Source organism: Coffea eugenioides, chromosome 1, assembly GCF_003713205.1.
Source record: "Coffea eugenioides isolate CCC68of chromosome 1, Ceug_1.0, whole genome shotgun sequence".
NCBI lineage: Eukaryota > Viridiplantae > Streptophyta > Magnoliopsida > Gentianales > Rubiaceae > Coffea > Coffea eugenioides.
The window spans coordinates 45369780-45393587 of NC_040035.1; the positions used below are offsets into that span (position 1 = coordinate 45369780).

The 23808-nt window shown below is 35.9% G+C and overlaps 3 protein-coding genes across 5 annotated transcripts; 1 reads left to right on the forward strand and 2 right to left on the reverse strand.

Moving 5' to 3' along the window:
* Nucleotides 1-9: 9 nt before the first annotated feature.
* On the reverse strand, nucleotides 10-2961 carry LOC113773594. Its single transcript, XM_027318230.1, has 10 exons — nucleotides 2476-2961; nucleotides 2179-2251; nucleotides 1972-1993; nucleotides 1803-1881; nucleotides 1007-1155; nucleotides 875-945; nucleotides 710-815; nucleotides 449-605; nucleotides 135-141; nucleotides 10-17 (listed from the first exon to the last, which is right to left on the reverse strand). Exons 1-10 carry the CDS (start codon nucleotides 2956-2958, stop codon nucleotides 10-12), a joined length of 1155 nt encoding a protein of 384 aa, XP_027174031.1. The 5' UTR covers nucleotides 2959-2961.
* Nucleotides 2962-5313: 2352 nt separating this feature from the next.
* On the reverse strand, nucleotides 5314-11070 carry LOC113749180 (peptide chain release factor APG3, chloroplastic-like). The gene is made up of 15 exons (XM_027292857.1): nucleotides 10701-11070; nucleotides 10342-10398; nucleotides 10146-10226; nucleotides 9970-10027; nucleotides 9758-9861; nucleotides 9615-9666; nucleotides 9212-9261; nucleotides 8534-8599; nucleotides 8302-8466; nucleotides 7534-7606; nucleotides 7296-7428; nucleotides 6775-6832; nucleotides 6165-6212; nucleotides 5789-5872; nucleotides 5314-5667 (listed from the first exon to the last, which is right to left on the reverse strand). The coding sequence occupies exons 1-15, from the start codon at nucleotides 10869-10871 to the stop codon at nucleotides 5596-5598; spliced, it is 1272 nt and encodes a 423-aa protein (XP_027148658.1). The 5' UTR covers nucleotides 10872-11070; the 3' UTR covers nucleotides 5314-5595.
* A 4013-nt stretch (nucleotides 11071-15083) lies between these two features.
* On the forward strand, nucleotides 15084-20898 carry LOC113763582 (zinc finger CCCH domain-containing protein 32-like). 3 transcript variants are annotated; one of them, XM_027307465.1, is made up of 7 exons: nucleotides 15084-15525; nucleotides 15658-15800; nucleotides 16055-16120; nucleotides 16283-16402; nucleotides 16484-16771; nucleotides 16858-17160; nucleotides 20294-20898. In XM_027307465.1, the coding sequence occupies exons 1-7, from the start codon at nucleotides 15432-15434 to the stop codon at nucleotides 20627-20629; spliced, it is 1350 nt and encodes a 449-aa protein (XP_027163266.1). In that variant the 5' UTR covers nucleotides 15084-15431; the 3' UTR covers nucleotides 20630-20898. The 3 variants fall into 3 exon arrangements, with proteins under 3 accessions (XP_027163266.1, XP_027163421.1, XP_027163342.1); XM_027307620.1 differs by having other exon boundaries at nucleotides 15658-15746; XM_027307541.1 differs by having other exon boundaries at nucleotides 15084-15516.
* Nucleotides 20899-23808: the final 2910 nt, after the last annotated feature.

Below are 23808 nucleotides of genomic sequence, written 5' to 3' on the forward strand. Positions count from 1 at the left end.
TCGTAACTCTCAGCTAACTGTTGAACATTCAGAAAAGGAGAATTAGCAACATAAACCTGATGATGTTCGTCATCAACAGAACATACAGGCTTCAGGGAGCTAAGCATGAGGACACCAAAGAAAATGCGGAGTACAAAAAGTCTGACACAAATGTTCCACATAACATGATTACACTGCAACTAAGTGAAGTGAGAAATCGATGAATCCAGTACAAAATTTTCTCAAGAAGTCCAAGGTATTTAACAAAAAAATGTATACCAATGCTGTGATATACCCTTGTAATTACCCATATAGACAGTTCGAATATCATAAGGGGTAACTTCGATCTTAAATCTGAGAAGAAATGCCGCCCTAACTTTTCATTGTGTAAAAATCTGAACCAATGAGCCGCACATGAACCCATTAATACAATGCACAATACAAACAATTTCTCCGCTCCAAAAAGTACCTGTTCAGCACATAGGTTCAATGCCGTCTGAGGAAGCCCATCTGGTAGTTTATTTGACCCTGCAGTGGCTGTCAATGCTTCAGCAAGTTGTTCCATTGCAAATGCTCCACTGCTGACAAGCATGTCCTTTTTCTTGTCCCAAGCTTCTTTAACCTTTCTGAAACAATTATGATCAAGTAACAGAAATACAAGGTTAAGCAACTTTGTTTTATCTTACTACACCTTTTACCAGACATTCCTCAACACCCCATTCAACCTAACGTACATAAATCAGAACCAAAACTAATATTGTTTCTTATTTCCCCAGAAGCGGTGGGTCCATGGGAGAAGAATTTTGGGGAAGTGGGAAGAGAATGATACCCTGATTCTACAAGGAGAGACAAAGACAGATAACAATGTTTGACCACTGAGCTGTGTTTGATTTACCTATGGTGGTCAAGGCATTCTCAAAGCAAAGTTTTTTAGCAGGGGAGTAGAGAACTGGGTGCTTAATCCCTCTGCAAATACCAAACTAAAAATAATTGAGACACCAGAATTATCCTCTGGTACTGTTCTCACCTTAGTATGGTTTTGAATCCTGGTCTTCCATATTTATCTTCAGGAGGGAAGTAAGTCCCACCCATCAAAGGCTTCAGATCAGGAGAAAGAAAGACAGACAGCGGCCAACCACCACCCCCGTGTAAAGCCTGGACGTATGTCATGTATACCTGAAAACACAACTGCATGTTTTTACTATCTAAAAAGGAATCACCATCAACAGAGAAGCAAGTAAAGGGGAGAGAAAGCAGAGCATTTCGGCCAGGATTAAGGCCCTCAAATAAGAAATCAGTAAAACTCAAGCTAAGATTTCCCCAGAGAAAAGAGATTTTGCATGCTATAAGTCAAAATTAAGGACAAGTACGATTTTTCAAATTGCAGCTGCAAAATGAAATGATAAATCATCTGATTCAGTTTCTCGAAGTGAATATGACCAATCCATCGAAGAAAAATATATTTGTACCACAATTAGCTCATCATTTTAGGTAGTGTTTGAGCTGTTAGCTTCATCCCTGCGAGGTTAAAATGACAGCTTATCCACAACCTTTCCCTGAACATACTCTGACGTTATCCAAAATCATTAGATAACCACTGGCAAATAAGACCGTGATGAATAGGATAGTCCAACCAGACTAACTAAAGTCATACCCAAAATAAATTGAAACAACAATATCGTGTCATTCTCATGCAATTCTTACCTTGTCAACATCTGGACGCTCTTCTCGCAGTGGAGATATGGAAGGCTTACAGACATGGTGTTACAAATAAATATATTCCTCACTGATACAGGCACGAGTTACTAAAATTACATTCTTACCTTTATACTGACAAACCAATCATTCAGCAGTTCTGCAACCCCCTCGTCCTCAAAGGATTCAACCTCCATCACATGACACCTAGTCAATCAAAATTTGTCATCAAATCTTACCCATCCATGAGTAATAAAGGAAGTCCAAGACTTGCAGGATTCCACCCAACAGGCTTACCAGTGGCAAGTGCTGTACCCGACTTCAAGCATAAAAGCAACCCCAATAGTCCACGAGAAAACACCAGAAATAAAATGCAATGATCATTATTCGGGCGCTCAAGGTAAAAACAGCACGAATTTTGGAGAGAAAAAGGATTTTTTTTTTTTGGGGGCAGGGTGCGGTTGGGTAGCGTGTGGGGAGAAGTGCAAGGAAAATGGAAATAACTTGATAAGAAGATGGGCACGTCCCTCTTTCGAGCTTCAGAAAATGCCTCTTCACCCCATGGATACCAATCAACCTTCATATATAGTAATTAGAGTAAGAAATAATAACATATAATTAAACCCTTTTCTTTTTCTTTTTTCCCCCCCTCAGAAGAGCCCAGAAGTTGGAAAAGAAGTATTACTTACAAGTTTTTTAAACCCGTCCCATAAAGGAGAAAAATGAGCTAAATTAGGCAAAAGTTAATTTAGAGAACATGATAAAAGGGCAAAATATGTAGTCAGTGATTGACAAGAATACCGGGTTATGGGCGTGTTGAAGAAGGTAAGGGCTGTGTTCAGCAGCAAGACGATTGGCGTGTCTGTGGGATTGCTGCTGCGACGTCGACGTTGTCTGGGAGGACTGCTCTGCCATAGCCAAAATTCTGAAAGAGTGTAAGCGACGAGGATGAGATGGGATTGGTAAAGGCCGAGAAGGGGAAGAAAATTTGGGATTAAGGGTCGTATATGTGTGGGAGAGTAGTTTGGCTGATTTGATAGAACTACTAGAAGTAGAACGAGTGTTGTGGGAGAGAAAATGGGGAGCAAAGGAGGAAAGCTGCTTTTTGAGCATAAAATTGGAAATGGAAGCGGTGATAGAAAACGGGGTGCTGATGGCGATGATGATTCTAGTATTCATACGAGCCCGGAGCGTTGGACACAGAGAAGCTTGGAAAGGATGAGAAGTTGCCATATGTATACATATATAGATAGCACTACCATCGAAGAAAAGATACTCTTTCATGCGGAGGGCTCGTAAGCCAGGATCAGCACGTTGACAAGTGAGAGAGTTTGGTAATGATGTTGGGATGAAGCATTGAGTTGGCACGTGGCACGGTGGCTTTCCATATTATACATGCCAATATTTTACTATTTTTATTTTTATTATACTTTTACTCATAATAAATTATACTCAAGACAGTGTAATAATATGACCCTATAATCAAATCAAACATTATTTTTATAATTCACATCTCTAATCTCTTATAAATAAATAAGATTAACTTTTTAAAATAATCATATTTTTTTAAAAAATAAATTATTAACTTTCATTAAATTTTTTACCCTTCAACATTTTATTTTCTAAAAACTAATAAATATTATTAATTTGTGATTTTCAATAATAATTATTTTTCTATCCCTCAAAAATATTAATATTTGAATGTATTTATTAAACAAATACGTGACACCTTAAATGTGAAGACATCATAATAATTCATACTTAATTAATAATACTCTATCGAATTAATTTAACTCTGTGACATAATATTACATAATTAAATCAATAAAATGCAAATAATAACATAATGAATACTAATTTTCATTGTTAATGCCTCTGAATCATTTCCAAATATGCTCGATCAAGTCCGATCAAAACTAATGATGCATTTTATGATCCCATAGTTCCGCGTTCCTTTGAAGGTAATATTGAAAATTTTCGACAGAACTTGGAGTCATATGGATTGTTTGATCATCATCATCATCATCATCCCAATTTCTTATTACATCTCCTTCATCCTCAACAATCATATTTTGTAATATGATGCATGCATATATTATATCTTTTAGTTTCACTCTATGCCATAACCGAGTTGGCCCACATACAATAGCCCAATGAGATTGAAGCACTCCAAATGCTCGCTCGATGTCTTTTCTTGCAGCTTCTTGCATTTGCTTAAACTTGATCATCTTTGGATCTCTTGGAGCATTAAACATATTTTTAAAATTATTAAATTTCTCATGCATAATTAGAAAATAAGAGCACTTTGAGAATTTGAATATAGTGGGGTAAGGAAATGAGTAATAGGATATGAAAAATGAAGAAAATATGAGAGGTGAGAAAATGAAGAAAAAAAATTCCTTATTTATGAGAAAAAATTTAGGATTTCAACGTAACGATACCAATTTTATTTAATGAAAGGAAACAATAATGCAGCAACGGATCATTCAAACCAGATGGTCCAATTGGTTTGTGATTAAAAAAAAAAAAAAAAAAAAAGACCCCATAGCTGAGCCCCATCAACAGAGCATTACACGCATCATATTTATGATGCATATGATGGAACTCAGCGTATTACACGCTTCATTTAATGCCGTTGGAGCCACCCTTACAGAGTTTTTGACTTCACTATTATATAAATAGTAAATACTACTACTCCCTACTTGTCACACCGACGGTTAATCCCTGGTTTATTTCACCTAATATTTTGCCGTCTTAAATTCAGAATCAAGATAATATTATCAATACTTTCCTTGGTGTTAATTGTTAAAGGAGGTGGAGAAAAATAAGAAAGGAAGGAGGGAACACGAGTCGAGAGAAGAGATGAAGTCATCCAGGAACGGAATTCAGAATGCACGTTTGGAAGCGCAACACCCGTACTTTTAAGATGTTTGGAAACGAAATACTTTTACTTTCAAGATGTCCAGCTTTGTACTTTACTTTCCTTGGTGTTAATTGTTAAAGGAGGTGGAGAAAAATAAGAAAGGAAGGAGGGAACACGAGTCGAGAGAAGAGATGAAGTCATCCAGGAACGGAATTCAGAATGCACGTTTGGAAGCGCAACACCCGTACTTTTAAGATGTTTGGAAACGAAATACTTTTACTTTCAAGATGTCCAGCTTTGTACTTTTGAAATGTAATGTTTGGTGAACAATACTAGAGCAACATTTTTAGTAAAAATTCCAATTTGATGAAACTTTTGTATTTTAAAAAATAAAAAATAAAAAATAATTATTTTATCCTATATTATAACTCAAAAAAGGAATAAAAATATATTTTAAATTACACATTAATCCAATACAATAAACAAAATCCCCATAGAGCACTTCAATAATCGGGGGTGCTTCTTCTTTTAGTGTGAAATCAGGAGTTATTTTATTTTATTTTATTTTAAAGTGTAAGCTCAAGACCTATGAATAATATTCTCTCCTCCCGTACCACTCAATTTATCCCTTCTCAATTTTCTTAATTTTGAAAAAAAAAAATAGCAATATTCTGTGAAATAACCCGTAAATCTCTTTTCCTCAACCCTGAACTATCAACCCTCCGCGGTGGAGGTGCACGCAGAATAGTACCTTTCCCGTCTTAGCCAGAACTTAATTCATTCATCATCAATGGAGCGTCGAAATTACCGAAGTCCCAGAAACGCGCAAACTCAGACGAGACTCTGTTTATTAAAAAAAAAGGAAAAAAAAGAGGACCTGTCTATACACGTAATAACAGAATAGAACTGATTACAAAGCAACTCGTTAAAGTTTCGTATGAATCTAACAAACTAATTTTAAACTTCAATGGCAATTTGAGGGCACCTCTTGCGTATCATCTGGGTGTCACTGCCGTATCCAGTAGCATTCTACTTTTTACATGAGTTGAAAGAACGATTTAACTAGCTAGTGCCCCAACAGACAAGGCTAGTTCTTGCAGTAACTCCTTCTGTTCCATGGCAGCACAAGACTGAAGAGAGCATCAAGAAGGAAAATTAGTTCAACATGCACCAAAAAGATCATAAACCAAGTGTGCCAGCAGAAACTTAAAATTTTCCTATCAATCTATTTTCTCGGAGTTAAGAGTTTACCTGAACAGCAGCTTCGACGTCACCGCTGAGAAACGATGTGAGCTCAAAGTTCATTTTCAACCGATGATCAGTAACCCTATTGTCCTAAATGCAGAAGTATCTATCAATCATCAGTAGACTGTCGTAATTGTTTAATTTGGTGGAGAACCAATTAACAAGCTTCTCAGTAAACAACAATGGTTAAAAGGTAATAAATTAGGTGCATCTCACTATCTTTCAAAGACGAAGAGAATGTGGAGATTCCATGATTCTCGTAAGTCGCCTTTTTGTATTGAGCAACAACGTTGACATTTAGAGTCAAAAGTTGCATTCTTGCTAACTCTCCATTTACAATCTAGGTACTCTGAATAATACTGCAGAAAAGTCAGACAGCTACCTTATAGTTGTATGTTCGGATCTTCTCAGCACGTGCACCGGTGCCAACCTGCATTTTGTACGTATCACAAATCCCATAAGAAGTAGATCAACGGAAGGACAATTGTTACTTTTTCTTTTAAGTGAAGAACAAACTAACTGCAAGTTTCAACTTGGGGATTAAGAATATTGGGAGGGGTTAAATTCACACCTCTCCATCTAAAATAGTAAATCAACACCTTCCATGTATAAACATAGAATGACGGGGTGTAACCTCTAGCCCTTTCTAAGAAGGATTAGATCCGCAAGAGATGTCACCAAAAACTAAATTTACTTGTATTCCCGCAATTATTAGAGCTATCATCATGGTTACTTCCAAGAAGATGAGCAATCACATCTATTTACTTGCAAAAAATAACAAAATCCTAATGACTAGTAGAGGTTAAGATACAAGCATAAAAAGAACTGAACTATTGCATCAGAAACATGGATGAAAATGTAAATAATATTTAAATAAGATTGGAGAATGCAAGGAAGAAGTAAACATTTATTAAGAGCAGCATATTCATGCTATCACTTTAACTTCAATAACCCATGACGATGCAACAAAATTCCCAAGCAAAATGTCAGACCTGTGACTTCCTCTGATTCCTTATAGACTCTTGCTGCTCTCTCACTTTTATTTCATACCTGAAAGAATACAGCAGATTGGAATCCATCACAAAAAGCCTAACTTTTAAGACACTAGTTTTAATTACTAAGATTACGAATCTAAATTCTACGGGGTGATATTGTCAAGGACCAGGGGAAATGGAATTTTAGTTGAGTCATAATGAACAAACCACTAAACATCAACGTTGAAGACTAGGTACCAAACAAGAGCTAATGCTTGAGATTCAAAACTACAAATGTTGGCATGTGCAACCATTTATCAAAAGTTGATAGATGTCAATTTCCATTGTAGCTTATATTCCAGCTGCATATTAAGAAATTTAAATGCTTTTCATAAACTTAACACTCACCTAGCATAGTTACTATCATAAAACAATCCAATTTTTTCAAGTCAAATTCAGATACCTATAATTGTGCTTAGAGTGATATCAGCAAAGGTTACGTTAGATCCAGGTTAAAAAAAAATTGCAATTTCCCTTACAATTTTGCTCGCAACAATTGAAGAGCACGACTCTTGTTCTGAAGCTGAGTTCTCTCCTCGGTGCAAAAAATCCTTATTCCTGTAGGCTTATGGAAAAGATCAATTGCTGTCTCTACCTTGTTGACATTCTGCCCTGTACCACAGATTATGCATGACAAATCATCAAGAATTGGTTCACTCCTTAAGAAAACCCAAGAATCTTAAAAATTTAAAGACAAGATATTTCACTCATCTGTACCTCCAGCACCACCAGAACGTGCAGTTGTGAGCTCAATATCCTTTGGATCAATCTCCACCTCAACTTCATCAGCCTAGAACCAGGATGCCAAGGAAACAGAGATGTCATAGAAGAAACAGCACGATAGCAGAACTTAGTAAGAAAACCACAGCTGCATTTAAGTAGGAAACATAAATATCTACCCAACCTACCATGTGACGTCATTCTATGATATAGAGAAATCTTATAGGAAAATGGCAACCTAGTCCCAGAAATTACACTGCTACTCGGAGTAACTTACAGATGAATGCTCAGGTTAAACTAGTGTAAGAGACTCCCGACAGTATTTGCACAAGTAGAGAGCTTGTTTTGTGTACCAATCATGTGACCTCCCAAGTGAAAACGTCTAACCTTATTGTTGTACCAGTTATCATCCTTGAGAAATGAACAACAACCACTGACTAATGCATTCTTTGTATCGATATAAAGTCATCAATTAATGTTACACAAGAACAATGACATCCTAAGCACACAATTAACTTCAACACAAAAGACCAGCCTGATGAGGTCAATGCCATTTGAGAATAATCCAGTATTTTAAATTTTAGTCAAGGACAGCACCATGTGATTCTGTGAAGTTCCCACTGATTTCTCTGACACAGAAGAATCTCATATACGTCTTAATTAATCTCAAGTAACTTATTTATTCATAAAAGAAAAAAAATTGATATCCAACTAATTGAGCTGAATAGAAGATAAAGATGTATCCCAGACACAGAATAGACTTACCTCTGGCATGATAGCAACAGTTGCAGTGGACGTGTGAACACGGCCTTGTGCTTCTGTTTGAGGAACACGTTGTACTCGATGGACACCAGACTCATATTTCAATTTGCTATATACACGATTTCCTTTGATTTCCATAACATATGTCTTAAATCCACCTTTTTCAGCCTGGAAATTAATTCCATTAGTCCAACCAGAATAGAAAGGCTATTCATATAATTAAGTAGTTATTTACCTCAGAACTTGAAACTGGGGAGACTTTCCATGAATTCCTTTCACTGTACTTCTGATACATGCGTACCTAAAAGGTGTCTAATAGTTACCGCTAACAACAAAGAACAAAAACAAGCAAGTAGATGTAACCAGTAATCAGCAGCTTAGCAGTAACTGGAATCAGCATTGAGGAAACTGTCTTGATAATTATTATTTTTTCGAGCCTTCCAATAGGGAAATCCAAGAAAACAGAAGTATAAGCAGATCTCAGGCAAGTTCACTAACTTACTTCTTCTCTTTGTAGCATTGCCCACAAGAAGCGAATAACAACCAACACTCAAAAAGCATGACAAAGTGAAGGATAGCATCCCATCATAACAAATATTATCTATTTCATTGTGTTTCCAATGATGAAAGACCAAGAGCCAAAAGGTAGCTACACAGAAAAGATTTAAATACACAAAAAGGATGAAAGAAAACTAGGGTTCAAAGAATGAGCTTATTCTGAATATAAGTTCACTCAAGTGCGTGCCAACAAAAAGAGTTTCTCCATTATGAGGAACTAAATCCTGATAGCTGTGCATACTGAGTTTGACTTGAAATGTAGGTGAAAAAATTGCATAACCAACATATGCAAAATAATGTTCATGTCATCCTACAGGCTGACAAGTACTCAAAGGACAGAGAAGCATGTACCTACAAGATCACCAGCCCAAATTCCAGCTTCATCGCCACCAGTACCAGCCCTCACTGCAAATAATGAAATCAATCTAAAGAAGTGCTTGTGATTAAAAACTAAAAATTTTGAAGAATTGTCTAAAACTAAATAATTGCTAAGGAAAACACCACATGGAGCACAGAACATTTTTGTTTCATTCAATGCAGACCAAAAAGAAATCGACCATACCCTCCTCTTAAACTTTTATTTATCGAATAATTAGTTTCACTTCCTATCAATTCATAGTCTCAATTTAGGCTAACTGAAAATGATGCAGCTCCAACAAATGTGCATGAATCTTGAACCACAATGCAGCTATGTGAATGACCACCGTTAATTAATCCAAACACTACATAGCACAGAATAAAAGGTGTGAATATATTACCTTCAAGCATTATATTTCTTGAATCAAGAGGGTCAGTAGGAAGCAGTAGTACCTATCATGGAATGGCAAGATATACAGTCTTTACAAACCAATCTAATGGCAAAACAAGGTCCAAAAAGTTAAAAATTGATATCTCATATGACCTTAAGCCTCTCCTCAAGATCTTTGATTTGAGTGGTTAAAGTTTCGATTTCGGAAGATATCATCTCTGCCATGTCTTTGTCAGCACCTTCTTCTTTTGCCAAAGCTGACGTTGAGGAGCAAAGAAAATAAATTTTGGTTAAGGGATAACACATACAAAAACAGTTACAAACTTTAGGAATCGTATGCGAAGATTGAGCAAGTTAAAGAAAACCTTTTGTTTCTTCTAACTGCTTCTCGCAAGTCTTAAATCTTCTGTAGGTGAGCACAACCTAGTAGTTCATTAGTGCAGAAAGCATCATTAATGAAGCAAAACCATGGCAATTTACACCACATAAAAAAGTCATCAAGATAAAATGAGCTAATTTATAAACAGAGGACATGCAGCACCTCATCAAGCTCTGCAACAGATTGTGCCAGCTTTTGATATTCACTTGGATTTGAGACTACATCTGGATCAGCCAGCTTAACCTGCAGTTTAGATTCCAAATGAAACCTCGGCACTTGACAGGATATTTATAATCTGAATCATGAAGGATTGAGGTGAAAAAAATCCCCTGTGACTATGCATGAATGAAATGCATACCGACAATTCTTGCCATGTCTTCTCAGCGGATTCCAGTTTTGTGATTAGATAAGGTTCCTGCATTTTATCCCGTCATAAGCTACAACAACGAAGAGGACGCATCAAAACAATATTCAACTTATCCAATCGTGTTCTATTTGCTGGAATATTAACAAGAACCTTAAATATGACATTTGAAGATTAACTGGCGTGGGTTCTTCTCCATTTCTTTACTTTGATTACTATAATCTTTCTATCTCGGTTCTTCTCCATGTCTTTGCTTTGATTACCGTTATCTTTCTATCTTTTTTTGCTCTTCTGGGGCAATCACGTGCTTTGAATTTTAAGAACAAATAAAATAAGATGAAGTGCTAACGAACCGCCATGCATACGATTCTTCTTGGAAGAGTTACTTTGCCGTTGTTTAGTGAGAATTTGAGAAAAGCCAGCCTCGTTGTTGACGCACTGCCGAAGCAAAGGCGTCGTACTGGGACTTTCGTCGAACATGTGGGGGAGATTCGGGCAGTGAAGCCAGTTGCCAAGATGTTCATGTCTCTAGTCTCCAGTCTCCAATCTCCAGCCCCAACTGGAGGTTGCAAAAGAGTGCGAATCGAGCGAGGGAGCGAGCAAAGAACGGATAAAGATAACGCTAAAACAAATTGCCCACCGATGCCAGCTCCAGAGACCAGGATTGAATTTGGGGCTGTAAAACTGAACTCTGTTTTTCCTTTTCCTTTTTTTCTCCCCTAATTAGCTTTTCAAATAAAAAGTTAGTGAAGCAATAAATAAGGCTCGCAAAAGAATTCAGAAAAATAATGCACATATGCTCGTGTCCTTGCGGTTGCCACGTTACAATTGCAAATGTTTGGGAAAACTTTGCCCTAAAGGCTTTGATATTCCCATCCTGTCCATTTCATTTTAACCCCCACCACAAATTTACAATGTTCCGCATTTAGCTTTTTATGCCTTTGGGTTTTTTTTTTTTTTGGCTTTTTGTGGTCAATTTTTACGTCTTTGGATGAGCGTATTAAAAACACAAAACACGGGATGAGAAGCAATGGTACAAGCCCCTCTTGGGTAGCTCGATTGGTCACATACCCTCCTCAAGAAGCGTTGTTCATCTCTTCCATCAGAATTTGAGCCCCAGGATTAACGTTTTCGAGGGGATGGAACCTCTCCTCTCGAGTCACAGGATAATTAGTCGGGTTGAAAACCCAGATATCCCCTGTCCGAAAAAAAAAAAGGAAGCAATGGTACAAAATGTTTAGACGCCATTAGAGGGAAACCAAGACTATAATAGACTTAAAAAAGGATCATCAGCCTGCGCTGGCCTGTTCACATCATAAGCATGGGAAAGATTTACTTCAAGTGTAAAAAAGATTAACCCATCCTTAAAACTGTGAATTTCTATGTACCACGTACTAACTTATTCTTAATATTATGTTTTCTCATATCGAACTGTCTGAATTTATACCGTGCCTTCAAAGTCTCCATTGATCTATACGATTCATCTTTTCTTTGTTAAATATCTAGATAATTTAATTACGAACGCAATTATCGACTCAGAAGCCATATCACATGATCCTTAAAAAGAGAAGAGAAAGTAAAAAAGGGAAAATATTGATAAATTTCCTAATATGGATTGTGAGTTTTTTGGATGAAAATTTTCAAATATTCTTTACGTAAGTTTCTTAATCGATTTTGTATCATGCGTACATCACAAAATCTCCCAACAACTCCTAAAAGGTACAATGCAAATAGGACCTTAATGTATGTTCAACATTCGTTTCTTTACTTCTTTGGTATTTTTATCTTTTTTTTTTGCTCTTTTTGATTTTTTTATTTTATCACTATCGTTCTTCCAGTTCCAAACATATATCATGGAAGCTTATACAAGCATGGAATAAACACAAAAACATCATTACACATTATTCCCAGGAGAGAGAGAGAGAGAGAGACGGATGTGGGGCTATTAATGTTGTATGCAGATAAATTCAAGGTTTGCTGTTTTTAACTTTAACATAACTAAACTATGAAAAACTTGAAAATGAAAAATTAGCTTTTGAATTTAATGTTTAAGATCAGCTACTGATAGAATTTTATATTGTGGCGAGACTATTTTTATGTCATGGTGACAAATGGTGGTGTGTATTGATATTGTAATTGCACTCTAGTGTTTATTTGCAAAAAAAAAAATAAAAAAATTATTTGTATCATAAACACGTCTTTTAATTTATTTTTATCTCATATACAACCTATCACGAAAGTGTTACATTATCATTATACGTTTTTTAATTTCAAATAATCTCCTGTACAAATACACTTATACATGCTTTAGCCTCTCAGCGCATTTTAGAAGAAACCTATATGTTGAATTTTGAGGATATTTACAAGTAAAGAGCAGCATTTTTTTTTTAAAAGCGCTGTCAAAAAAATGTTATACTTACAAGGCGAATAGAACAATTATGCAATAGTGCCGTTTATAATAATTGATTACACTACACATTAACATTTTAACAAGTGAACAATTTGGATGAAATGACTTCAAATCATGCAAAAGATAAAAAAGAAATAACCAAGTTGAGTTCATCCTTAATACCATTCGCCAGTGTTACCACGTTTAGTTCATAGTCTATAGCGGGGAATAAATTCATAAACTTCCTTAAAATTTTAAAATTTTGCTGGACAGTGTATTCCAAAATTTCCCACTCTTCCTACACTGCGTCCCTACACCGTCGGCACAAGGTTTCTCTACCATGGAAAGCGTTGGGATGTGTCCAATGTCCCAACGTTTTAGTAAGCGTTACATAAAGATTGAATATAATTAGGGCTGTAAATAAATCAAATTTCTTGTCATGCTCGATCAAAACGTGATTCAAGTTCGTTCAACATTAAAATCGATTCGAACTTTGAATCGACTAAATCGAGTTGTCGAACTTAAATTGAGTATAGAAAAGCTCAATTCATTAGCTCGTCAGTTGGCTTAATTATATATATATATATATTAATAATAAAATTACATATATATATATTTCTAATATTTTATTTATTTTTAAAAATAAAATAATTATTTTTTATTTTTTAAACTCGAGTTTGACTGAATTCGAACTTAAGGTTGAATTCGAGTTCGAAGTCAAATTCGAATTTTATATTAAAAGCTCGTTGGGTTTGAAATTGATTAAATTAAAAATCGTCTCAATTCGTGGCATTTACGACCCTTCGTACCATATGGTCGTCTTTGGAGAACAGAACAGGCAAGTTTGATGTGTGTGTCGGTTATATACATAGACAGTTTCATACAAACGCAACCTTAAATTTAGAGTACAATATTTAAACGCAAGAACTTTAGCCTAGACCAGTTCGGTAAAGGAGGGTAAACGAGTAAATTAAGGAGGAGATATGTCGGTTACCGATTAATGTCCAAAAGCAGCAGTTTAAACCGTTTAAGAGGTTTCGTATATTATATTCAATGCTAACTATTTTCACGTTTTGGCGGGTTACGCAACCAAACAACCAAGCACACTCAAAGTGCCCTCCCTCCTCTTTTCCAGCAGTACTATACGGGAGAGAGAAAGAGAGAGACCCAACACCCCAATCCTGATGCCCCATACACTCCGGCGGCCCGATCTTAGGATTCTTACACCAACTGTAACTTTTAGCTGTCTAACCTCATACACTTGTTTCCTTCAAAAGGGAAAAAAAAAAAAAAAAAAAACCTCATACGCTTGTGTATGCAAAGAATTAAATGTACGATGATTATTTGTAGAAATATTTCGATGAAAATCTTTTATTCACCCCGATAAATGTCTTGTAAAGAATTTTTTGTAATAGGAGTTTGTCTCGTCAATTAGTTTATAGTCACGTGACAGGTTGAATATAATTTAAATATGTTAATGAATATTCAGTGAAAACCCCTTATCGTATAGTAATTTTTTTTTGGGGTATGGTATTTAGCTATTTGATTATTACGTTTAATTATGGCTAATCATTAACGTCATTTCATTTTTAAACATAAGGTGCCTAAAAACTAGGAAGATGTGTAACTTGTTAATTCACAAATAATCCTTAAAACTTGTTAATTAATTTTATATGTGAGTAAAATATAAATAATCTTAGCCGTAGTTAATTTTACAGGTGAGGGGTACAAGAAGTAGTTAAAAAGATGACAAATGCGTACAGAAAGAAAAGTTTCAAAATCCAAACAAAATAAAAATGAGAAACTCCTTCACAAAACGCAGGGACGTAAACAAGTCGAATTTAATCGAGTAGTTCGCGACTTGCGAATTTATTTGGTCAAAATTTGAGTTAAAACCCATGTTAATCGAGTTCGAACAATTTTAGTTACTTGATAAGTCAAATTTGAGCTTAATATATGAGATTCAAAAGTTTGTTGAATTTAATTGATCTCAATTTATATTTTAAATTATTTATTTATTAATATAAAATATTTAATTTTATACTTTTGTTTAAAATTATATAAAATTTATATTTATATTTCTTAAAATCATTTAGATTCGATTAAATTCAACTGAACTCAAATTAAGCTCGATCAAGTTCGACGAGCATGAGTTTGAGCCCAAATTTAAATAATACACAATAAAATCGATCTCGAAACCTAAGCTCAACTTTGAAGAAATTGAAGTTTGAGTCTAAAGTATTTTGAGTCAAGTAGACGTCGAGTGGCAGGAAAACACAAGAGAGATAAATGAGAGTACTGCACTATTAGTCCTAAGTCGTAAGATAGACCGTACGGACAACTTTAGATACAGAGAGAGAGAGAGAGAGGATGCCAAAACCGCGAACCAAAAAAAATTCTCGCCCACTGCACTTGTCTCTCATCTTACTGTAGCAGAAGGAAAGCAAATCCCCTTCTTCTTCGTCCTCTATTTTAAGTTGTTTCTTGGGTCCGAGAATCTGTTGTAGCCCTCTCCCCTCCTCGTACTCAGGCGACCCGATCAAGCAAGCTTTCCGATCATTCCAACGACAAACAACGGCGTGTCTTTCGCATATATACGCCTAATAATTCAGCTTAAACCTATTCTCGTCACCATTTTCCCTCTTTTGCCCCTTGATTCTTGAAAGCTCTCCCATAGGTAAGCAAAGGGAACATAATGGAGTTGTACGGACAGAGCAACGCAAGAAAAGGATTGCAGCAGAATCGGAGTAGGGAATGGGCTCCGGCGGCTCGAGAAGCAGGTCTGACAGGTTCTTTTTTCCTTTCGAGTACTTCAATTTTGGGTTCTTTTCTGTTGTTTTCGTGATGTGCATTGCGGGGTGTGTAGGGTTTTTGACAATGCACAACGGTCTTTATGATTGTTTTCCTTGGTAACAATGCAGAATCGATGGGCAGGTTGGGTTTGTGGGACGGAGAAGCGTATCCGGAGAGGCCTGGAATGCTGGAATGCGCCTACTACATGCGAACTGGGGTATGTGGATACGGTGCCAAGTGCCGCTATAATCATCCTCGTGATCGTGCTTCGGTAGGCCCGCTGGGCCCTGATCATGGCTCTTATACTATCTATTCGTCTCCTAATTCCAGTCTCTATCATTATCAATCTGTTTCATTTACTTTTTCTTATGAGGGTATGCATGTAGGTAGCTACCAATATATCCACCATGTACGTGTCTTTATATGCGTGTGTGTACTAGGAAGTGGCCTGGTCTTATGTACTAAGGACTGCTGTTGGGGATTTGGTTTCGTAAATGAATAGATTGATTATCGTTTGGAATCCAGGTTGGGGGATCAGTTTCCTTGGGAGCTGCAGATTATCCAGAGCGAGTTGGAGAGCCAGACTGCCAGGTGCTCTGTTTCATTTCTTCTGATAGATGGTGCTGTTTCTTCAGCAGTTCAGAGTCATGGTTTTCTTGTGCAAGTTGATTTCATAGTCTAATTTACTTGAAAACCAGTTCTGTGACTGCTTTTTGGCGTTCTACTTTCTGATTGTTGTTTCCTGTTTTGCAGTATTATTTAAGAACAGGAACCTGTAAATTTGGAGCTTCCTGCAAATTCCACCATCCTAGGAACGCTGGTGGATCCTTGATAAGCGTGTCACTTAATATTTATGGATACCCATTAAGACTGGTATCGTTTAACTTCTGTGGGTGATTACATTTCATGTGTGCATAAGTTGCAACTAGAAAACTCACTTCTTTCGACCTGCAGGGTGAGAAAGAATGCTCCTATTATTTGAAAACGGGGCAGTGCAAATTTGGTAATACTTGTAAATTCCATCATCCTCAACCAGCTGGAATATCAATGCCAGCAACTGCACATCCGTTTTATCCAACAGTGCAGTCTCCTTCAGCTCTTTCTGAGCAATATTGTTGTGCATCAACCAACTATAGAGTCTCAAGGCCTCCAATATTAACCGGTTCTTATGTGCCTGGTGCTTATGGTCCTTTTCTGCTTCATACTGGAGTAGTTCCGGTTCCAAACTGGGGTCCTTACACGGTACTTTCTAAGATCTTTGCTTCAATCCTTTTGCACAATTAAGCTTTAATTCCTCTCTTATGTTTTAGTTAGTTTGCTTAATCTAGGGTCCTATAACCCCTGGATTTTCTCCTGGCACTCAAGCCTCAGTTGGAGCAACCTCGCTTTATGGTGTATCGCAGCTAAATTCATCTGCAACTGCATTTGCTGGAACTTATCCCACTTTACTTTCAGACTCTAATCAGAAAAAACAGAAGTTTCCAGAAAGGCCTGGGCAACCTGAATGCCAGTATTACATGAGATACGGTGATTGTAAATTTGGACCATCTTGTAGGTTTCATCATCCGCCAAACTTGGTCGTGGCAAAGGCATATTCTGCTCTGAGTCCTTTGGGGCTGCCACTACGCCCGGTATGCATGGTTTATCTAGTTACTGGTGATTTATCTGGAAACTTGCATTCTAAAAAATTTATCACTAGGTTTTTCATTTTTTAGGCTACACTCTTTCTCCTGTTTACTCACAGTTTTGTCTAAAAGGTTGAGTTACAAAGATATCATGATTTGAATTTTCCATCTTTTGGTTAAATTCCTTTGCTGGGAGAGCAAGGCTGCTGATAATCTATGTACTTCATGTCATACTGTTGGCAGCACTAACTCTTGGTGTATGCAGAAATTTGTTCATTTTTAGGGTGTTATGACCCTAAATATTTCTTGTGCTGCTACTTTTTATCGTTTGAAATTTCTCATAGGATTTCTCCGTGTCTCATTGGACCTAACAACCAATTGGGATTTTGTTGGGAATAGAAGATCCTGAGCTAAAGAATTACTCTTGCAGTTGGCTAGATTCATCAAAGGCCATCCTAGAATAATAGCTTCTAATATCTTTGGATCTAATTTCTAGGATTTTTTTTTTCAAAAAAATAAATGCTGGAGTGATAAAAGTCTCAACTTCTTGGACATGTATAAGCAGTTATTTATGCAAATGTGGAAGCCGAACAAGTAAAAGAGTTTTACTTGGATCAGTCACTCATAAAGTAGCTAAACACTCGTGCATAGCTTTTAAGGATGAAACTTCAAAAGAGAATCTGATAAGATGTCCAGATAAGAGTACGTTTTTGTGAAAGTTAAGGAACTAAGTTGGACTATGGTCCCTATATGTATAAATGTAGAATCAGAGTATCAATCTTCTGAACTATATGATGTGCACCTTTTCCTAAGGATATTTTTGGAGAATTTGTAATTGTATACCAAGTCAAGTGGTCGATTTAAGTTGAGCAGGACAATATTTTTGGGTCTAGCTTACTTACCATGAGCAACTCATCTTGGAGCTGGGGTTTGTTGCTTGGCCTGACTTGTTGCACTTTCCACCTGATGCTATTTTAGGCTTGGCGATGACATTAAGCTATTCGAGGAAATTGGTCTGTTGCTGTCTTGATCCCAATTACAATCTTATAAAACATCTTATTGCCCCCGCAAGCACTTTGCTCTTCTTGGTCCCCTCATCTCTTGGCCAGAAAAAGCTATTCTAGTGTCCTTTTGGAATTAGTGCTGCTTTATTCACTCTAACACTTCATCTGCATGCCTAACAAAAGTTTTTAAACTTATGTGTTGCATTTAGCCAAGTAGGCTACAATCTTGACTTCTTCTTTAAACTAAATTATTGTATACAGAAAATGGAAGAGTACACGGAAGATGGATTTTCAAAACCGCTGTATTCCAGGATGTAGACAATCTTCATTAGTAAATACTGGTGGACTTTGAAGAAAATTTTGCTTAGGCAGACAGTTTTTTACTATGTAGCTGCTCTTGGTTGGAATAAAATGTCATTTGAGAACCAAAATTGCGTGATTTTGTTTGTGCAGTCATGGTAAAGTGTGTTGTCTTTTCATTGAGGAGGTTCAACATAAAATTTTTTTGCATGTATTCCCTCTCTCAAGTGTGAATAATTGTTGGAGTGTACATAAGCTGACTGGTTTCATGGTTGATTTTAACCTTGATATTTTTCATCTTACAATTTGTGGTTGAGAAATAGATTCTTTCTTCCCCTTTGCACTTAACTGGTCAATTGTTTTGTTTTCTGCTCAAGGTGTTTTAAGTTTTTGCTCTGTTTTCTTTCAATTATGTCATTTGAAGCTCAAACAGTCATTCAGAGTGTCAAACTGGTGTCTACGTTTGCTAATTTTTGGTCTCTCTAAGTTGGGTACTAACCGCTGGCAGATCCATAGGGGGGCAGGGAGGGGCAGCCCCCTCCCTCCAAAGATTTTGGAAATTCCCTTGTATCTCCTTAAAGTATTAAAAGTTTTTAGTTACATCCTTGTGAAATTTAGAGCTTGCCTCCCAAGTTTTTTAAACAAAATATAAAGGTGTTCCCTTAAGTCTACATCTTTTATAGTCTTGCCCCACCCCAACTCTCAATTTTTGGTTCTGCCGGTGGTACTAACAATTGAAGACTCTGAAGTAGTTGCTCTATATGCCTTCAAGGACCCTATTATGAAGCTATCATGTGCTTCTATTGTGTGTGATTCTATGCATGTCTCTCTGGGGCTCCAGCCTTTGCATTTCCTTCGTAAATTTCCCAGTAGTTTGATTACAATTTCTTAATAAACTTGGCCATTTTGTAAAAATATTTTGTCAGATATGACTACCTCATCGTTTGATCATTGGGAACATTAAGAACACAAAAGATGTGGATAAATTTGCTTTGTGTGGGTTCTTCGTGCTGTTGAATACGAAATTGTTTCTTCATGGTTTCTTCGGCTGAACACTTGAGTAACTGGTAGTTCTTGATGCCTATTTTGAATTTGCATAGTTTTTATCTTTGTTTCAATGGGAAAATTATTTTCTGAGTTTGCGTGTATTGTTACTGATCTACCTTACCTTTTAGCCTTTTAAGAATTCTTGTATATTTTTGGGAAAGTTTGTAATCTTACGTTCATTGGACCAAGTCGTATGTGATAGTGAAAGTTTCGTGTCATCCCATGTACCAAAACCTTCCCCGAGCATTTAAATACATTAATGCAACATCTAAATACAGTCTGCAGATCTTTTGGTCTAATCAGAAGGTGGTTGATCCCCCTTCACTATGATAGGCATGAGATTTGGATAAAGGACCGTATAACGAGTAACCATATGAGAGCTTCAATATGTTTTTATGCATGAAGACCCTGAAAAGGCTTTTTAGATGGGATTGCCTGGTATTTCTAAATGCATGGTAACTCGTGGCCAATGGTGAAAAAATTTAGAGATCAAGAGACAGATACTAAACTTGGACTGTCTTGTCTTGATCACCTTTAATTGAAATGTGGTTTATGACTTGTTATCTCTCCTTTTCATCCTATATGTCCGCAGACATGTATGCTGCTGGGTGATGTATGTCTTGAAAAGTAATAAGACTTCCTAAAACATTGTATGTATGTTTCTTGGATTCTACCTTTTGATAGACGGACTAGATTACACTTACGATTATATAGTCTTTGATTATTTTTTAGTCTGGGGCTGTTCTTTTAACTCTGGGTACCCTGCACTTTTTCATCTTGATGAACAGGGAATACAGTCTTGCCCCTTTTATCTACAAAAAGGACGCTGCAAATTTGGACGCAATTGCAAATTTGATCATCCAATGGGTACAGTTGAATATAGTCCATCCGCATCATCTCTTACAGATGTACCAGTAACTCCCTACATGCTTTGTTCATCCACTGCGATGGAGGGGCAGGCCGCCGAATTTGTTGGGTCCAAATTGGATCTGCAGATTACCAGAGATCGGCCTCATGGAAGCAGTTTGAGTGGTTCAGTTGGTCTTGCGTTTTCAAGGACCGCTCCTTTCTTGCTTTCGAGCATTCAGATATCAGATCAGGGTTCCGGACCGAATGCTGATTGAAGCACAAGGGTGGAATGGATGGTGAAGTTCGCGTGGTTCCTGCTGAACAGTCTGCTATATAAATTTCTGCAAAATGCTTCATCAGCATCATTGAATTCTCAGACTCTCCTGTTGAGTGAAGTTACTTTTTTCATGTTTTCGTCCATGTCACTTTTTTTTAAGTGCTTGGTCCCCGTGGCATCTGCCTTTAATAAATAAATAAATAAATAAAGCTGCGGTGGCCAAGCCCAACTCGGGATTAAATAAATACTCCAATCGTCTTTTGACTCTACTCTGATGATTAAACATTCGCATTCTTAACACACGCATAAAAAGAAAAAAAAGAGAGAAGTAGCTGATTACAATTCGCAAGGAGTAAAATTCTTACCAACGATATTCAGACGAATTCACTCGTCAATTTCAGCTCGTAATTTACTACTAATAATCAAAAGTCAGCCAATAATCAAATTTTGTACATGAATGAATTGTAATTTAAATTTATTAATGCATATTGCATGCACTAACTAACTTGAATTTTAAAATTTAATTCTATGAATGTATACAGTAGTGTTATTGTGCAACAAAAATTAATCCATCTAACAATAATATACTACTATTAGTATCAGTTTTTAACATTAGATGCTAATTTGGGTTCTGATATCGCACGACTCAAGCCTCAACTTCATTGAGGTAGGCTTTCTCAATGTCAACTGACGGAAAAAAAATCCTATTCAGGTGTCCTTCCTACTGTCTAAAAAGCCTGAAATTTGGCCTTTTGACTCGAGCAACGGAACCAAGAGTACCAGAAGCATGCATGACAGCATTATAATTTACTAACCGAAGATAGACGACAATTTGGCACTCATAAAGCCATATGGCATGAGATTAAAAATGGATGGGATGATCATCATCATCATACACGGAGACGGAGGATAGGCATATCATAATTTGATCCTACATTTATTTATGGCATCCAACAGAGTAAATTAAATTAAATTGAATTGAATGGCTATGTATGTATCATGATCAGGGAGGGTAGCCCAAAAAATATGCCTTCGATATTGCATTTTGGCATGAGTGCCTATCATTTGGCTGATCTGTACACATTTTTCATGGCTTTTTTTTTTTACTAAGTCTAAAGAACAATCATTAGTGTGTTCCCGGCTGAAATAAAAGCGTGCGTATGTGACCATGGCCCATTGTCGACCTAAAGCCAGCACACCAGGCTTCCTCCGACGTCCGTCCCAACCTCCTGCTGCTCTGCTATATTAATTAACTAGTTTTGTACCCGTTTGTTGAAGGGGAATCGTCGAAAAACAATAAACTTTTAGTCAATTTATAAAAATATCGATATAAAATACATATTTAATGTATAATCTATTATAACTTGTCTTAAGTATAGTACTATGTGCGCATTGTAATGTAAAGTATTCTTATAATATAAATTTGAACATCTAATTCAGTGAATAATAATTCAAAAATAGAAAAAATAACATTCAAAAACTTGAAAATAAATAAAAAGTACAGTAAATAGTATCAAATAATATTCTACTATTCAAAAACTTTTTTTTTTTCTGTTTGAACATTCTCCTCGATTTGTCCATGCAAATCAGCATTTATTGATTTTCTGTTATCACTGCATGATAGCAAAGTAGGATAACTAAGTATAAAAAAAATAAATGATTTATCGCATTCAAATTTGTGTATAACAATACGTAAAGATTATAATTAAGTAAACGGCCAGAGTCTTTTAATTAATTAATGAATTTGCAGATATATCTAATAGAGATATTTATGTCTCTTGTATTTATATCGCATTACTTTTCAGTGTCTTTTGTTTTTGGTTATTTTTCCTGAAGGCAAATTAACAAACATCGTAGTATATGATCACAAAAATCAATTAACAAACATGTTAGAAAAAATCCTACAAAAATAACGATGAAAGTACTTGTTTAAATCCTATGTCTTCATACAAAACAAATAGAAAATAAAACAAAAAAAATAAAATTCAAGATATGTTACTAAGTTCTTACAATTGAAGATCAACATGCTTTTTTAATATATATATGTATTGAAAGAAGATGTACCTGATAATCAAGAGGAGTGGAAACCCAAAATCGATACTTTAATATACCAACCGCTTGCACTGGAAATACCTAACCATGAATTTGATGCTTGAATCAATATATTAGAAGTTATATGTAGTGTAGACATAGGAAATAAGAATTGATAAGAATACAAAGAGATATTGATAAGAACATTAAAAGTATGTTTATTTTAATTTAAGTTGCTTAAAGTACGTAACTTTGGATAGGAAATAAGAATCCTATAATATTAAGAATTCTTATAGGAAATAAAACCATAATCGTCCAAATAACTTTGAGTAGGAAATAAGACCTTATGTGACCCGTACTATGCATGTATATAAACCTGTACGTAATAAATTTACAAATGCGTTATCAAGATAGATTTTACCGACCTTAAAAAACCACCTCCACTATATCGAGTCCTTTAAGTGCATGGACTCCTATGATGTGGGTCCACACACAAAATACTCCCCACCATCTGGGCAGAGATGTATTGTGATTAAGGAATTATTAGCAGAAATATATTAAAAAAAAGACGAACGGAGGACACTACGGATGGAGGGTCGGGTAGGGGCTTTCGGGGTGCAAAACTTCAACAAATATCTAATGTTTTATCTCATCTTTCTTTAGCTATGATAATGGGATTTTATTTCTTTGGTTGATGACACTCCATTTTCTTTATGGACTTTTCCAGAATTTTTCAATCAGATGAAGTGTCATTTCTCTTTGTACATCAATTATGCATGCGGACTGTGAGTCTTGTAAAAACTTTCTCGGGCTAACTTTTTTTAATTTTCATGTCTAGATTGTTTGTATGTTGTTCTATATATGAGTAGATTATCTTAAAATAAAAAGGATCTATGATGAAGCTGTTAAAAAAAAAGAATAGGACACTATAAAAAAATATATTATCATTTATTCCTATATATCTAATAGAGGAGATTTATGTCTATTTTATTTATATCGCATTACTTTCCAGTTCTTTTTTTGGGTAGGAAATAAGAATCATATAATATTAAGAATTTTTTATAGGAAATAAGAATTGTATATATCCAAATAAAAAAGGAGCAAGTCACGTAGGAAACTACTTGCCGTCTCGTTAAGCTACGTAGA